A 16314-nucleotide genomic window follows, 5' to 3' on the forward strand; every position below is an offset into this window, starting at 1 on the left:
CTGTCAAAATGATCACCCCTGCTATTCACTGAGGGCAGTAACAATTAGGGCAGCACAGGGGTGCTTGCAGAACCCACCCATAATAAATGGTGCAGACAACAGCACCTGCCCAAAAGAAGAACATGGTGCAAAGTGTGTGTGCACCCACATGTGCCCCGATCACATACATGTAACTGGGCACTTGCTCCAAAGTCCTTATCTTCTTTATAAAAGAAGTAACCATCAGAGGGATTAAACAGTAACGGAGGAATTAGACAGTCTTGAAGAAAATGGAGCTGCCTTGAACCAAACTATAAAAAAGGTATAATTGTTTATTAACTAAGTGTCATTAGTAAGTCAATACAGTACTTTAGTCTTCATTTGGTTTAAGCTACAGAAACTGAGTCCTCTTCTCCTATGGCAGCCTGCTGAGATTCTGCTACTCCTGCCGCCCGTTGAAAATAAAGCACTGCCTCATGCCCAGCTTGTGGCATGGGAAAGACAATGCCTTGTAGGATCTGGGACATATCCCAGGCTGTGCTGCAGAGAATGCAACAGAGCAGCACTCTCAGGTCCAAGGGAAAGGGCTCTCCCCTCCTTTCCTCTTAGCAAAGAAGTGGCAAATAAGAGGAGACACATTATTAGAGAGGAAGTGGCTATAACTACTCCCTGGCTGCATCTACAGAGCTTCCAAGCTCTCCTGATTGTACATATAAATTCATTAGCTGCTAACCTCTAATCTGGACCTAATGGAACATATACAACCCTTGGGGCAAACTGGGGGACAAGTGACTCCAAAAGAAGTTAGGCATCATGGACATGGCTGTGCCAAATCTGGCTTGCTATGCCCTGCACAATGCGTCAGTGCTATCTCACCACACACACCCTTGTGCCGTGCCCCAAAGACATACCAAATCAACCACCACACCTCCTGTGTTATGAAAATAAAACTCTCTCAAACAACTGAGCAGGCCTCTTGTTATTTGAGACTTTTGCTAAGACAAAATCCCCCAAATTCTACCATCTTGCCTCAGGAAAAATAATCTAGTGTTAGACCAGTGCAAAGCCTGTCTTCCTGCTAATGGCCCTCTGTGTGCTTGGGTGTTCCTGCATTATTAACCAGTGCTGCTTTCAACCAAATGGTTGAAGAGCTGCAGCCCCACAGCAGCCAGTGCCAAGGCAGGAGCCTCTTGGGATGCCTCCCAGCCACACAGAGACTGCCCAGTGCAGGTTAGACCTGGAAAGGTCCAACACAACCACGGCTGCAGATGTGGCCATGATGAGTCTCTGACCTGAACTGGTGCCCAGCAAGAAGAGTGAGCTGGGAATGGCAAAGCCCAGAAATCATTGGCAGCCCTCTCCCCTTGTCAATTCTCTGCCACAATTGTTGAGCTTGGCCTTGCAAGCTGTGTGTCAAAGGTTTCTGTGCAGGCTGGGGCCCATGCAGGTACCAGGCTTAGCATCCCCTCCAGCACCCATAAACAACCACAAGAGCAACCTCACTGGATAATGTGTCTAGAACTGAAAGTCTACATTTTCAAGCCTGGCCTGCTTGTCTGAGACCAAACATATGGAAAATGTAATATCCAACATAATGGTACCCAGAGATCAGCCCTTTGCTTGGTCCCATTTGAGAGAACACAGCAGACTGACAGATGAGACAGGGATGATGCTGAAAGGCCATGTGACAAACAGAAGCAGAAAACACAGCAGTGGTGAGTGACATATCACCACAGCAGTGTGGGCAAAGCCTGCCTGAGCCTCTGGAGCAATGCTTCTTCCAGGGGTACCTGTCCTCCAGGGGTAAGATGAGCACATGCGTGGTGGATCCTGGTGAGAAAAGTGTAAAGGCAGGAGAGGCAAAGATTTCTGTTTTTGTGCTGTGTCAGGCACCACAGCAAGCTCTGTGCAGTGCAAACACAGCCAGTTTGCTCCATCAGGTCAGGGGACCAGAAATGCCTTTAGCAGTACAGACATAGGACAAGTTCTCCTAACTGCTCCTACACTGTTCTCTGCTGCAAGCAGGAAGACAAAAGGCTTCACCTCAAGACACGGATGTTTCATCTTCCATTCTGCCCCCTGAAGAGGCTTTAAAGACTGACTTCTACTCCTATAAGGAAAGAAGTCAGTCAGCAGAAATGAACACTGGAATTTCTCTGGTCTCAGTTGAGGCTGACCATTACCTCGTGGGCTTGTGCTGAAGATCCAGTGCTGGTGACTGAACCAGGGCTGGAACTGCTCTTTGCTTGGTGCATGTGAAAAGCTCTTGCTGCTTTTCATTCCATGCCCGGGTCATTCCTGTGTCACTGCCTGCTGGACTGGAAGGAAATGACTGCTGTAAATCTGTTTTTAGAAATATTTGACTCCCTTAATATGTTAAATGAATTCCAGTTATTTATGGGATTTTACTTAGTTCAGGGTAAGACTTATTGGATTGTTCAGACTATTCGAATTGTTACCTTTTTCAATAACAAGGTAAGTGTTACTGAAGAATATACTCCCTACAAACAATAATGCACCTGGATATTCAAATTGGTTTGACTACTATATTAAATAATTTGAGGAAAAAAAAATCTAAAAATTTGCTTACCTGGGAAAAATTCTTACCTTAGTTTTATCAGTCACAGACCTGATCATCTAATAGCAAAGAAGTTTTCAAAACAAAAGAAATCCAGAACAAAACTATAATAGTGAACGTACGTGAACTACCACTTTTGTTTCTTTATGTTTGCATTGGAGCAAACCCAAACCTACCCTTTGTTTCCTTTAGCTGAAAAGGTGGAAATACAGCATAGAAAGCAATTTAGTATCATTCATTGTGAGCAGGCAAGTGCCTGGCATTCTGTGGAGTGTCACAGGAGCACACTGCTGCTCCTAGAGCTACCTCCCATGCCCAGAAACAGCTGCAATAGTGGCTTCAAAAGACACAGCAGAGCATCTCAGTGCCCTTCCTTCAGCTTCCCTGGCTATCCCTGGCTGTGAGTGGACAGAGCCTGCAGGACTGTCTGTCTGCAGCTGAGCAAAGGGAAGGACCAGCAGCTGGTGGCTGAAGACAGGACAACCCAGCAGGCTCCCTTCTGCCACTTCCCTGCTGACTTCCTCAACACCTAGGCCCAGTCCAAGTATTTTTGACCCCATCTAACCTGATGCACAAGCTCTGACTCACCATTTTCCATAGAACATATTCCTGTGCAGTGCAGGGGGTACTTCTAAAGGACATAAGGACTTAACAGAAGGCAAGCAAAGGCATGACTTTAGTATGCTCTACCTGCTCTGTGATAAGCACATACACACTTACCCCATGCTAAATGGGAGTTCATGGTCTGCTCTTCACTGAGAAGAAAACTCTCTTCAGTTCCTTGGCATCTCTCATGAGCAGAAGCAGGTGGCTGGGCTTGTACCAAGAGGGGGCTGGTATGGAGCATTTACCTGCTCCCCAGCACCAGTTTGTCTGAGCATCCCTTCCCCAGCAACTCATGGACTGATCCCACTGCAGTGGCAATGGGTGGAACAGCCCAGCCCACAAAGCAGATGTGCTGCCTTGCAAACCCAAAGCTTTATAGTTTTTTTTAAGTTTACTTTTACAGACACTAAGTCTCTACATTTAACTGACTGCAGCTGCAGTGGTCCCTTTCCTGTCCCTCTACCTGCCTTAGAAGATGCCATCAGGTTGCAAACAAGGGAGAACCATATAAGTGGAAAGGATTAAGTGGAACACTGTTCTGCTCCTGCCATCCCCACCTCTCTTCTACTCCACAAAGACCCAACAGGTTTCAAGATACAGCCTTCACAAAGTCACAGTCCTGTAAGAACAGCCCAGGAGACAAAGTTTGCTGACATCTGGGCAATTCATGAGAGAAAAGGTCATGACGATGAGACAAGGGAGCTGAAAATTGCCTAAGGAACAAAGGATCCCCACTGGCACCTCCAGAAAGGCTGCCTGCCCACAGGAAAAAACATCTAAGTGCTACAAGAAGCTGTGGCCAGGACGTGCTAATGCTCCAGCTTCAGAGGTTAAGCCCTGAGATGTCAACACTCTGCAGAAGTGCTAATCCATGGCTGGGTGCCTGAATCAGCCTGGTAACACCTCCTGCACATGGCTCCTGCACCAGCTTAGTGCTGAGGCTGGGTGAAGTCCAAAGAAGGATGCTTTATCTTTTTAGTTTACAGATTCAACCATTTCCAATACAGGAACAAACAAAAGGCTTTACAGCATTGGGTTAAATCATAACAAATCCATGGATGCACAGCACCAGCACAGAGAGAGAAACAAACATTGCAGTCTGCACTGGAGTCCTCAGACCTCTGATAATTTGTGTCACCTGAAGTGTTCTCCTTTCTGCCTGACACCAGGCTCAGGGCTCCCAGAGGAGCCAGAAGGACACTGCTCCCATGGCTTTGAGGGCTACTGACTGGACAGGACAACTCACTACACAGCCAAAGGCAGCACAGCTGCGACCATCCCTAGGGGTGTCTGTGCACCCAGCAGTGACACCTCTGAGCTGATGCTCATTCTTGTGCCCCAGTAAATTGCCTGCAGTGTAAGGGGTGCTATATTGCAAGCTTGAACCACCAACTGCAATACCAGTGATGTCTGATTTCAAGCCAAAGATCTGTAAAAAAAGAAGTTCCACCTGAACAAAAATCATATTTGGCTAGTGATAAAGCCAACCTTGCACCCACACATCAACAATTATTTTCCCCCAGACATTGCTAGGAGCCCAAAGTTTGTTCTATATGATCAACTTAACCCATGAAGCAGAAGTCCACATACAGTATGGAAAAGCTCTCCTACTCTTAAGACTTCAGCAGGACTGAAGAAAACTTCTAAAAAGTTTTACCAGTCAGTCCCAGTGAGAAATCAGTATTCATTGTGGGTGTGAGTTTTGCTCCTTGCTGAGGCTTTTGGCTACCACTGTCACGAGTGCAATCAAAATGCACACTTGAGTTTTACCCCATTACTATACTCCAGGATCATCTGGCCCAAATTATATTATCAAAGCAGAGGATGTTACTACATTCACCCTTTATTGAATCCTGGGAAAAACGCTTTGAGATCAGCCCCAAACTATTTTACTAGCTCCGCTCAACCTCGCTGGAAAAGCCCCCAAATTACAAAGTTAATTGGCAGCACATTGTTACCATATGTGGTGTGCAAGAGAAGCACTGAAGTTTATTTAGGCATCAGAACCAAAGGAGAGTGGAATATTACTGCTCTTTATGAGGATTTTGTGTTGGCCTTGATGATGAAGGCATCCCCAGCCTTGATCCTCCAGTGTGCAGCCTGCCCAACACAGCACAGCACGCTGCAGCACGGGGGCACCCGTCTGCCTCCAGCCCCATTTCCCAGGAGAAAATCTGGATACACTGCTTGCTATGCTTTTGCTTACTGATCCTCAGCATTTTCCTTTTCCCTGTTCATATGCTTCTCTCTTGAGCAAAGTTTTCCAGGCTGTTTCTCATTGCTGAAGCACAACCCCAAGCCCAACCAGCCGTGCAGCTGCTGGGTCACACGGATGTGGAACAATCCTCCTTGCTGCCCCACTCGTCTGGCTGGATCACTCACAAATCTTCAGTGAGAGCTGGATTCTTGGTCTGCAGGCTCTGATTTCCACTCCTCCCATTTAAAATCTGAGCAAAAAATGTAGCAAATTTGTATCACCAGAGCCTTACTCAGACTCTTCCCTCTTTACCCTGACAGCAATAGCTCCTGTTGGAGCCTTTGCACTTAACAAAGCTCTAAACTTTGCAGTGGTGCAGCAGAATTCACTGAAGTGTGAAGCCCCAGCAGTTCCATATCTGATGTTTGCAGTAAAATTGCAGCCACAGGCCAGAAACTCTCTCTCTGTTTTGAGATGCTGACAGAATCCCTGAATCAGTGTCCTTGAACAGACTGCCCAGGCTATAGTGACATCTCAGCCCCACACAGGCACCTGCAGAGCTCCTGTTGTCCCATCTGGTGGAATAAACTACAATTCACACAGTCTACTAGGGGTCATAGGCAAACACTTCTTGCCTTAAACAATCATAAACTATTTTTTAAATGCTCAAATAGACTTTTGTGAAGTGAAACATCAGGTTTCAATTAAGATGCCTTCATTTCCCAATCTGATGTGTGTTAAACAACCTATCAAAACCTCATAAACTTCAGTTCACAGCATTTTCATTTCCGGATTCTCTCTTCTCCTTTCAGTTTAAGCAATAACTTGTGTATTAAAATAACGTGTTTAAAAATAAAAATAAATTGGGGAAAAATAAAGTATGATGATTTTTGTCCTTTATTGGGACAGCACTCCTCGTTTTCTGGAAGACACATCAAGACCACATTGTTCTAAGGGTAAGTTCTGGAGAATGCAGAGAGATGAAGTAAGTTAATTCCTAGCTGACTGGAATATTTGCAATAACATCCCTTCAGTGCACAGAAGAAAAATCCAGAGTTCCCAGAATCCCATGACAGCTCCTGAACACAGCAGTGCATTTTTCAAAAGGCCCATTCCATGTGGCTGAATCTGTCTGCACATCTTGCATTTTGCATTTCAAGAAAGAAATGTCTTATCTTGAGGCATCCACCCATCTGACTTGCACAAAACAAAAGTCTATAATATTCCAGAAGTCTTAATGCCACAATTAGAGCACGGAAAATGAGGCACAATTCTGTCTAGTCCAAATCCCTGCTGTGACATAGCAAATCTGCACTGACAGCAGTGGAAGGACAATGCCAGGGGCAGACCAAGCAGACCTTGTCCAGCAAAAGTGCTTCTCTCTGGGTTTGTCAGCTGGGCTAATGTGCCCAAAAATGTCACGTGTGGTCTCTATCAACAACTATATCACATGTGTACACGAGCAATTTACCCACCCAAGTAATACTTACTCTAATGGTTGATATATTACGTAGAGCAAATATAAATAGGTTCTGAGGACAGTGTTGCAATGTGAGATAATCCAGAAAACCCAAGTCACCACCTACTCCAACACTAACATTCCAAAAAGCTGCACTGGGGGTGAGAGGTACAAGAATGAGCATTAAGGAATTTTGTTCATAAATATGAGCTAAAACTGTCATTTGCATTGTTTTCTTTTGTGAGTTTTTACGTATAAAACTTGTTGGGATAAGACCAGAATTTCTTACCAAGGGCCTCATAAAGCAAACCTTTACCCTCTTCTACTCTCAGCCTGGGATGCAACTGCACAGTGGCTTTCAAGGCACTGCTGAAGTGTTGATGTTCCCCCCCCAAAATCCTTGGATCAGGAAGGTTCTTGCCTGGGTCTGAAGAATTTTGAGAGCTGTCACTGTAACAGAGCCAAAGTCCTTCGCTTTCAATATCCAACAGTGGAGGCCCAAAGGAAAAATAAGAACAGTGTAAGCCTCCCCTGCTGCTTGGTCTCACATCCTTCTCTGAGGTTTTGCTCCCTTTGCTTCATACCTACCCCTCTGCCCATCAGGCCGTTGTTGAAAGGCAGTCCAATGAAGCTGAAAGCTGCCTCCTGGATGAAGTAGGGATTCAGGATACGTATCTCATGAGGTTCCCTTGGGACACGGGTTGCCACTGACTTCCAAAAGCCATCAGACGCACTCTGGTAACAAAAACAGAAACAAAAAGGAAAAAGAAGGATAAATCAACAAACAGAATTATATACAAAATATAGCAGATTTATATTATTTTATTTAAAAAGTATATTACAATGCACTACTGCAGCAGTTACCATTGTCTCTGCTCACTGCCACAGGGCAGTAGTATGACACTGTAGGGGACCTGTGTCCCTCGGAGAGGTGGCAGCAGCATGGACTGATGCAGTTGAGCCAGTCTGGATAGTAACTGGGAGGGAGACAGACAGGCCAAGCCTTCAGCATGAATTACCCCCTTCCTGGTGCCATCTTTTCACTCCTATTGGCACTTCAGCTGGTTTGATCCATGGATTAAGCATTCCAGCACATCCTGTGATCACTCCCACCTGCCTCCAAGGAGATACACCATTGGATAGCAAATGCTTTTAAGAACATTCAAAAAGAAAAAAAATGACTGTACAGCCCTACTTGCAGTGTGAGCTACATGCTTCCCGCTTTATCCTAGATTTGTCCTCCCCTGTTTTTTGTGAATTAAGCTGTAAGCTCACACAGATATCATCTTGTCTTGTTAACAGTCATGAACATTCATAGTACAAGGGAAGAGACAACTAAGTATGTCTATTATTTTTATCAAATTCAAGTTTTCACTCTGCACACATGGAAGAACAGTGGCCTTGATGTGTGCTGCACTCCTAGACAGCCTTTCCTGGGGTGGGGCTGGTGCCACTCTGCCACATGGCTTCCCATCCTTGCTCACTGATGGCTTTGCATCATTGCTTCCTGTGGTTCCCCCCCTCACACAGCCCCCCGAATAATCAGGCTAGCTCAGAGATCAGAGGCTGTGAGGGGAGGAATAACAGGAGATGGCAAAGATTTCCAAAAGAGGCTCTTACCCCGAGATAAGTTGGTGCAGCTCTCTTTATTCTGTGATGTCCTGGGGGAGAGCGGGGCAAAAGAGGACAAACAGGAAATGTCAGGGGTCTATATAGACTTTGGACAAGGTGGGCTTCCCTGGCTCTCCGCCAACCCCGCTGGGGCAGAAAGGAGGGTCCAGGGCTATCTTGATCAGAGTCACAGGGTCCCGGGGAAGGGGAAACAGAATGCCCATGAGCTCACTGTAACAGCTTCCCATCATTGACACCTTTCCAGGTGTCAGCAGGCACAGCACAGAGTGCCCCCAAAATAACCAGAGGCTCTGTGTTCACAGGACTTGGGGAACAATTGCGTTCCAACGTTTCACTTCTGTTTGGGTTAATTCAGAGCAAGGCACAAGGAGGATGGAAGGAATTTTAATCTGCTGACCAGCCTCTGGGCAGGATAACCTGATTGAACACCTCCTTCTTGAAGCATTGAGCCATCTTCCCTGAGATCTCCATGACAAGAAAGACACTACACTACGTGAAAAGGACACACTCTGGAATTTATTATATGCACTAGTTTTAGGTTGCTTGCAGATTAGCAGTGACTTTACAGCTGCTCTCAAGGCACTGCTGAAAATGTTGATTATCCACTGAAAACCCTCAGGAGCTTCCTCTGCCCAGTGGTGATCACCCCTGTAATTACAGACTGGAATTCTGCCTCAGCCAATGCCTGCTGCATTTCACATGCTCCTTGTCCTGTGCTCAGCTCCTGTGAACTCTCACACCACGTGTTGCTAAACACCTTACAGAGTGTTTTTTATGGAACAATCCCATGGATATCTTTAGCTGCTGAATTTCATACCCTGAAACTGAAACTTTGGCAGATGGCTCATGCTACAAAAGGCATTAACAGAGCAAACCTGAGGAGGGTGCACGCTGTCATCCAAACCAACACTCTAAGAAAGCCAAATCCCATTGCTATCTGTGCCTCCTCAAAACTGCCCAAACATAATATACTTTTGACAACTGGGGCAAGCATCCCATGGGTTTAAGTTCACATTTCATCAATGGCCAAGTGCCCTTGGGACCCTAAATGGAAAAAATTCTTAATTATCATTCATGTTCTTTCATCATAGTAGAATTAGAAAGAATGCCTGGTGTCAAAGTAGTCTAACACTTTCCCTTATAATAAGACATTTTCAGCCACTGAGTGATCCCAGCATTTAAAAAAAACAGAAAAAAACCCTTTACAAATATTAATAAAGTCCAGCATCCATTTGACCAAGGGATTTGAGGGATTTGGTATGCCAGCTGGGTTTTGCCTCCTTGTGAAAATTCATTAAAAATTGGATAAATATTAAACCTTTGGAATTTCCTAAGGGCATACGTAAAGTAGAGGCCTTTCAGTTCCAGGAAAGGAGGGGGGGAAAAAAAGAGGTCACAGACTCCACTTGCATTAAGCATACTCCAGGTCTCACAAAAATGAAGATGATAAACAAAAATCATGAACAGCTACTCATTCAGTGAAACCATCTTATCATGGGCTTAAGCAGGCACACCCTGGAAAAATAGTGTGTGACCTTGAAACCAAAATAAATTTGTAAGTTCAATTATGATTTCACATACGCCTCTAAATATGGCATTGCCCAAATTTTGTGAACAATTCAAACCAAAGATCTGTAAGCTATTTGAAGTGGACAGAAGATGCCTTTTGTTTGGACTTACACTCCACAGGAGAGTCTACGTAAGTTCTGGGATCTAAGTAGGTTTTACATGGCTTTTACATTACACATAAAACATTAAATAGAAAAGAAAAAGAAGAAAAGTTATAAACATTTGAGAGTTTTATTCCTTGCTGCTGCTGGAGCTGAAATAACCAGACATACCACTGCTGTCCATCTTCCCAGCACTGTGTGAACCACAAGGACTGCACCAGGGCTCCTCACATCTAGTTCAATGCCAGTGCAAAATAAATGTGGGTGCCTATCCCTAGCTGGAAATACAACCAGTCTGCTTTACTCCCTTCTATTTAGCTGTTTCTCCTGTTGTTCCCCATGACTATTTCCCTAAGCATTTCCTTCAGCTATCACACTGCTCTGAAATTGCTCTGGCTTCTCCCTTCTGTCTCATTTCTATTTGTGTTGTGTTTTTCCCTGTAACTCCACTAGACAGTTCCCCTGAGATTAGTTTTGAGGGACACCTGGGGTAGGCTTTCATTTTGGTGAATTTTCCCACTGTAGTTTCTAAAACAATTACGGGGTGGAACACGGAGTCTCAGCAAGCAGCCCTTACTTCCACCTATACAGCAAGCGAAGTCCCGTGCAGCGCTAAAGAACCAAAACCTGCTTTTCCTGGCTTATAATTACTGAAATCCCAGCCTTGTGGTTTGGCTCTCCAAGCCCCACAGCCTGAGCTCCCATCCCAGCGCTGTGGTTTTGTCACGGGCAGGGCAGAGCGCAGCTCCAGCACCGCCAGCCCCGGGCTCCCCCCAGCCCAGCCCCGCACCGGCGCTGGATGTTCCACCCAGCTGGACCCAGATGTTCAGAGAGGTTTCCAAAGCAATTACTTCCCGTCGGGAAACGCTGTCCCTTTTTTTGGCTAGGAGGGACCCAAGGAGCAGCAGGCATTAGGAGGGAGGGTGCACTTTTCCTGCCAGATACGGGAGCTCAGACTCGCAGTTGGAGGCTGGGGGCACCCTCTGTTGTCTGCTGCATTGGCCAAACCTGCAGTGCTTTAGGGTGGGCTTGTCACAATGAAATAACTCCTGTCCTGATCAGCACAACAATAAACAGAAAATGAGTCTGAAAACTGCTATGTTCCTGCAGTGCCTCATCACCTCCTGGTACCGAGGTGGAAACCACAAGATCCTTGTGTTAAGCTTCCATTGTTATTACTTGGTATTACTGTGCACCCACAGACTGATATGTCCCAGGCACATATCAGTATTCACAGTGCCAAAGGCTGCCAAAAGAAGCTTATCCGATACAAGCATAAAGAAACAAGCATCACAAACAGGCAGACAGGAGACTGGAGAACAAGCCTGTGAGGGCCATGGCATTTTTAAACAATCTTGGAGTGTTTTAAAAATCGTGTAATTGCAAAGGACATCACTAAAGGCTTTAGAGGAAAGTATTTTAGAAGTACAAAAGAACTTAGATAGGCCAGGGCTTTCAAGCCAGTCTCTTGTACAGTTCTCACCCAGCAAAAGAGCCAGAAAGAGATACCACCTCTATAGACACCACTCCAGGAATAAACTGGTACAGACATAACAGACCAAAGATAGCAGATTAGGAAGAAGGGATAAAAAATGGAAGGGCTCACCAAATAGCTCCAGGGACAAGACAATCCAGCTGCAATCCCTCATTCTGTCCATTTGCAGAATACTGAAGGCTAATAGCCACAGCCAGTTGTAAACTATTTTTTGTCTCCATTCAGATTTTCATCTCCTGTTCTCAGATTTACCAAGGGAAATCACAACATTCTCTAAAATAAGATATGGAAACTCTGAGCCTTAGCCAAGAAGCACCTCAGTGGAAAATACAAAGCACTAGAAGCAGGCTAAGTCTCCCACAATAACAACATTTCTAATGTACTGAGCAAAAAGAGAGGTAATGCCATTGCATCCTGATACAGATGCTGCCTCTTTTGTGCCTCTGTGACACTACTGGATTTAGGTGTACAAGCAGTATAGCTCATTCAGACTTCGAGCTCTGATGGGAAGGGGAAAGGAGGATTGCAAAGCTCACTTACATGCAACATGAAGTCTGGGTATGCAATACTTTGCTGCAGAGCAACCAAAGAAAGAGACTGGAGAAGGAGCCTGTGGCAAACAGAGATTACTGCTCTTTTGAACTCTGCTAACACCAGAAATGGAGAGGAAGAAGGACATGAGGCAACAAAAAAAAAAAAAAAAAAAAAAAAAAAAGTCAAGGGATGATGCACCAGTCACAAGACCTCACTGTGCCTGTGAGCACATTGTTAATTGGAATCTCTGCCCCCACCGAGGCTGGAATGTGGTTTATTCTCTGCCCGTCATCCACAAGCTCTCACTGTCACACAAACAAGGTACAGCAAAACCACTGCAATCCATCTGCAGAGGCTTTTGAAAGGTTTCTGCTCAGGCATGACTGGATTAGACATGGAAGGTGTGTTTCCACTAGAAAATATCCATCTTATCAGGCAATGCTGCATTTCTCAGCGGTCAAGTAGACACAGAGGACTAGAAAATGCTCTTCTGCAAGTGGTAAAATAAATGAAGTTGCATCATTTGCACTGATTATCAAAGCAACAAGGAATTTTTAGCAACAAGAACAGAGGTGCTGAGAGCCTGCAGTCTGGGTTAATTGTCAATTGCCAGACCCACTAGCCCACACTTCAAGCATACTTACCCAACTTTCTCAAAGCTATGGAGAACTCCTTACCATCCTCTGCACATGGCTCTGATGGCCAGCATTGGTTCTGAATGGACCTATCTTCAGTTTCTAGAGCCTAGAAATGTTCTAGAGACTAGTTCTACTCTTATCTGCCCCACTGAAAAGCTCTTACTCTGCCTGAAGTAGGAGCATTGCTCAAGCCTTTCCCTCATCTTCTCTTTGTTCTGCTGTCAAAAGAGATGCAGCTCTTGGACTACCCAACAACGCAATACTTCTAATGTTTTACCAGTTTTGTTTCTTCTCCCAAGGCACTCTACCCCTGACCAGGTCTAAAATCAACCGGCTGTAATTTACCAGGCCATTCCTCTGTCAGTTTGCTCCACCTGCCAACTGCCTCACAGCACCTAAAAGAATTCCTGACAGGTTAAAAAGCCCAGAAATTTCGTTTTACTAGTGTTTCTTAGTGTGAAACGCAAATACATTTTCTACCTAGCAAAGGGCAGCAAAGCATGATGGAGACAAAAGCAGCTCAAAACATGGCACTACTAGAGCTTTTTTTCTTTTTAAAGCAACAGTATTTTCTTCTTGATAGAGTTGAGCTAATAGTTCACTACATTGGCTAGAGATAAGTTTCTTTAGGCTTGATAACCAAGTAAAAAACCACAAAAGAAAGGAAACTTATTCCAAGCAGCAGCTGCAAACTTTAAACACTGTGCCAGACATGTAACTTCCACAGCTCCCTGGCTACACATGGAACTGGAAGCTGTCCCGTGCACAGACACCGGCTCAGAAAGCAGCAACTCCAGTGGTGACAAAATCCACCTGGGACATGAGGGTGGCACTGGTGTGTCACACACACCAGTTTGCTGTAATTCAGCTGTGTGCTCATTCCCATGGACGACAGGAAGTTTCTGCCCTGTTTACCTGCAAACATATATTGTGAATAAGCAGATAAGCTTATTCAAATAGGCCTACTGAATTTCCAGCTTCATTTGACCTACATAACCGAGTGCCACAGCTAACCCAAATACAGACACGTGGGCCTCCTGTGTGGCTGGTCTAATACCAGCTGCTGTCTTCTGATTCACAGGATTAAACAGCACAAGGCCAAGACCAGCTCTTAGGAGTCAGGAGAACAAAGCTATTTTTATGACATGTTGTAAATGAGAAGGAATTCCTCTTAAAAAAAAGTATTCTCATGGTTTTATCCATGTAACTGAGAGCAAAATGTGGTTCACAGTTGTAAGATAACAAAATGCCGTCAAAAAAGATTGTCCTGTGAAGAAAATGGAACTTGGAACATGTCAGAGGAGCTGCAGAAAAACTGAAGATTTTTCTGATGAATGCTGTTTCAGAAGTTGAAGCATAAACAATGGCTCACATACGGTGTGTCAGTGGACGTGTCTTCTATGTACAAACAGGGTGATGGATAGACTGTCCTATAGACTCATTTGTTCAAAATGTAACATGCATTTTGAGCCAAACTTTGAATAAATATTCCTGTTCTGAAATGTCTTAGAAAACATGGAAGTTTTTGGTGAAAGGAATTGATTTAGGCAACTTATGTTTGCGATGTGCTTTTTTGTCTGTGAATAATTATCCTTCAATGAAAAAATATCTTAAGTAGCAGAGTTTCAGAAAAATCCTGAAGAAGAATAGGCTCTATATCATCATTATATACAGGGTGCTTTTTTCCCATAAGGGACCAGCTCCTTTACTTCGTTACTATTTTTATGACATAGTTTATTAAATGTCATGCTCATATAAAATCTATTAAAAGGATACCAGGGCTGAAAGGGTCAGGTCCACGTGTTAGTAATTGCTGAAGTAGGACTGCCTTGCAATTTCAGCTCAGGGTTGCTGTTGAGAACACTGACTTTCCAACCTTCCCACAAGATTTTTCTTATATCACCATGTATCTAATAGTTTTACAAACCATACTTTCACATTTAGAGCATCTCTGGAATACTTAGTGTGTTTAATATCTCCTCAAGAGAACCCTCAGTGTCTGTAACCAGGAGACCAATCTTCCTCCTTGCATTTCCTCTCGCTATCCACGTGTTTTGCAGCTCCTACAACTACTCATAGAAGTCTGAATGTCTTACATTACAGAAATTAGTCCAAATCTCAGTCTTCCCTCTCCACGAGATAGACAGCTGTGTTCTAAGCAAGCCAGGATATAATTAAGCAATTAAGGATAACATCTGCACAGGAGAACTGAATTAACATTGAAAATGCAATGTTATTTTTTGCTTTTTTTAACTTTTGGCAGCTTGATTTCTATAATTATACGGCATTTTAAAAAGTCTTAAAGTGACAGTGTTTTAGGAATTTCCTGCCAGTTATAAACCCTTTCTTTCTCTGCTGTCCCCATCACTCCTGCTCTTGCCATGTCCCAGACCAGGCTACTGCTCCTTCCCATTGCCTAGATGGATGGGAGGAGGAAAAGGGGTTCCTGAGGGTCCAGGAGATGTTCCCTGCTCCCAACTAACTGTGTGGGAGGACACCTGACAGGCAGGACAGGGGACCCACAGTAGGACTGACAGAATCTAACAGCCCCCATGGAACATCAGACAGAGCCCTGGGATTTCACAGCACAGCACGAGCCAGGCTGAAGAACAGGGTAGAGACTTTTTTTAAAAAATTGTACATTTTCAGTAGCCTCATCTTGCGAGAGCTGAATAATTTCAGCTGAACTTTCCGGCTGTGCCAACTATGTGGCACGGAAAACATCAGCCCAAAGATGCAGTGTAAAAATGATAAAGCATTTTCCCTGTCACTTATAACAGAAAATATGAGGTAACCCCAACTATGATCCCAACTACAAGCTCAACTACCTGCTCCACTTACAACCATATGCCTGCTCAGAAAAAAAAAAAAAATTTAAAAAGCTGTCTTTGCAGGCTTGGGTGACAAAGCACAAGGGCATCCCAGGACATCCATCAGCAAAGTCTTTTTTGGGGAGCTGAACTGGTTCATGAGTTTGAATACAAACAGCAACTCATTAAACAACACATATTTATACTAAATTCTTGGCACATTACAACAAAAAAAAAAAAAGCGAAAGGATCACCACAGGAAGAATTATAGCCTAAAAGCCCCCATTGCTTTCTGAAGATATCCCAAAGTGAGACTCCAGGGGAATTTTTACATTGTTTTTACAGCAAAAGTACACAGAAAATCTGTCCTCCTATTTTGGCATCTTTGCTGAAATGAGAAGCCAAATCATTTGTATATTCACAGAGTGTTCATATAGAATATATACAAATTATTCAGCGTACTCTAAGAGGAGAAGGCAGAAAGGTCAAAATAACAAGAAATTGGGAAGATGCCAGGAAGCTCCTGCCCTACTTTGTTTTCTAGACTTCATTAATAATTAGTGTTTTACAGAAGAAAAGTTTTTAAGTAAGATTATTTAATATTCTTAAAATATTAGAATTTAAATAAACTGTAATCCAAACAGAACATTTACATTTAAAGAGTTATTTTTCCAAATAGCAGAAGTGCTGATTGCTTGGGCCAGGCTCTGTATTTT

General features: G+C 44.1%; 1 protein-coding gene across 13 annotated transcripts in view; it reads right to left on the reverse strand.

Annotated features, from left to right (window-relative positions):
- Positions 1 to 16314, reverse strand: part of ST3GAL3 (ST3 beta-galactoside alpha-2,3-sialyltransferase 3) — a 180324-nt gene that overhangs the window by 19174 nt on the left and 144836 nt on the right. For 12 of the 13 annotated variants that reach the window (XM_030278917.3, XM_072932793.1, XM_030278915.4 and 9 more), the window contains one exon: positions 7408 to 7554. In XM_030278917.3, coding sequence (XP_030134777.1) covers positions 7408 to 7554 — 147 coding nt within the window. Of the gene's footprint in view, positions 1 to 2162; positions 2298 to 7407; positions 7555 to 16314 lie in introns of all 13 variants that reach the window. The other variant, XR_012057133.1, reaches the window with a different exon arrangement.

This window comes from Taeniopygia guttata, chromosome 8, assembly GCF_048771995.1.
Source record: "Taeniopygia guttata chromosome 8, bTaeGut7.mat, whole genome shotgun sequence".
Taxonomy (NCBI): domain Eukaryota; kingdom Metazoa; phylum Chordata; class Aves; order Passeriformes; family Estrildidae; genus Taeniopygia; species Taeniopygia guttata.